The sequence below is a fragment of the Salvia splendens genome, chromosome 8 (genome assembly GCF_004379255.2).
Source record: "Salvia splendens isolate huo1 chromosome 8, SspV2, whole genome shotgun sequence".
NCBI lineage: Eukaryota > Viridiplantae > Streptophyta > Magnoliopsida > Lamiales > Lamiaceae > Salvia > Salvia splendens.
Window position 1 is genome coordinate 25,658,932 of NC_056039.1, and position 1,383 is coordinate 25,660,314.

General features: G+C 38.0%; 1 protein-coding gene across 1 annotated transcript; it reads right to left on the reverse strand.

Annotated features, from left to right (window-relative positions):
- Positions 1 to 411: 411 nt before the first annotated feature.
- LOC121743296 (lipid transfer protein EARLI 1-like) lies at positions 412 to 1,132 on the reverse strand. Its single transcript, XM_042136555.1, has one exon. The coding sequence runs from the start codon at positions 1,080 to 1,082 to the stop codon at positions 627 to 629; it is 456 nt and encodes a 151-aa protein (XP_041992489.1). The 5' UTR covers positions 1,083 to 1,132; the 3' UTR covers positions 412 to 626.
- Positions 1,133 to 1,383: the final 251 nt, after the last annotated feature.

Consider the following 1,383-nt stretch of genomic DNA (forward strand, 5'->3'; position numbering starts at 1 on the left):
ACCATCATCTCTCTCATTCGTGTAAACCTAGTTTTGACTAATTTATTGTTTACTAAGATGGATTAGCATTTTGTTCGAATTTAATCTGTTAAATTTTATCACATTGAGTAAAAGTGGTAGAATTGGAAACATAATATAATTAATGAATGCACAAATATTAACAATATATTACCCTCTATCCGTGAAATGTTGTCGACTTTTGATATTTCGGTAAGTCAGCGAAATGTTGTCCACTTTGCTTTTTTTTTCATTTTTCGTAAATGAAGTCCACTTATCACTAACTCATAATAGTATATAAATGTGGGTTCCACATTCCACTACATTTTTCACTCATGTTTCTTTACATTCTTTAAAACTCGTGCCAAGTAAAATGTGGATAGTATTTTGTGTATGCAGGGAGTATATGAATAATAAAACTGAAAATGGGGAATCACTTTATTGCTATACAAACCACAGATACAATGACATAAAAAGTGGAACACCTTCTTCACTATAAAATGGACCACTCAAAATCACATAACAAATCTAACACATCTAAACACAACACAACTCCCCATACATATATATTACTATAACAATAAAGAAACAACATGTTTTGACTTTGAACTACAGATAAACATGATCTATTATGGGCATTGGAAGCCAGTGGGCACCTTCTTGCCGCAGTAGTTCAAGAGCAAGCTGAGAGAGATGGGCACATTGAGGTTGTTTCCCAACACATTAGCCTTAAGGGCAGTGCACAGGCACACCGCGGCCTCGAGATCCGCCAAACCCTTGATGAGGGTGCAGCATGGGGTCTTGGGAGGGTTTCTCACCACAAGGTGCACCAAGTCATTCAACAAGTTGGCACACACTCCCAATTTGAGTGTGTCTTTGGGGCACTTCCCCTTCGACGATGGGTTGGGGGCTGGGGATGGCGGCTTAGGGGCTGGGGACGGCGGCTTGGGGGCTGGGGATGGCGGCTTGGGGGCTGGGGCCGGGACTGGAGGTTTAGATGGAGGAGGGCAATTGTCCTTATTTGAGCTCACCATTGTGAACAAGAGAATGTTGAAAACAATGAAAATCACACCTCTTGAAGCCATTGTGAATTTTAGCTTGAGTTGTGATATGATTCTATTGTGATGGATTCTATTGTGTGGGGATTGGGGTTTTTATAGGAAAGTTGTTGATTTTATTCAATGTTTTGGAGATATGATTTTTTAGCATCCATGTGGTTGGAAAAAATATAATTTTTTGTTACAGGATATAATGAGAAATCTTGCTAAAGTTATGGCTGAGTTTTTTTCATTTTTTTTGTTACTATGCATTCATGTAAAATCATAGAAATATGTGTATGGCAACGATATCTCATGAAATTTGGTGATGCAAATTATCATTTTATTT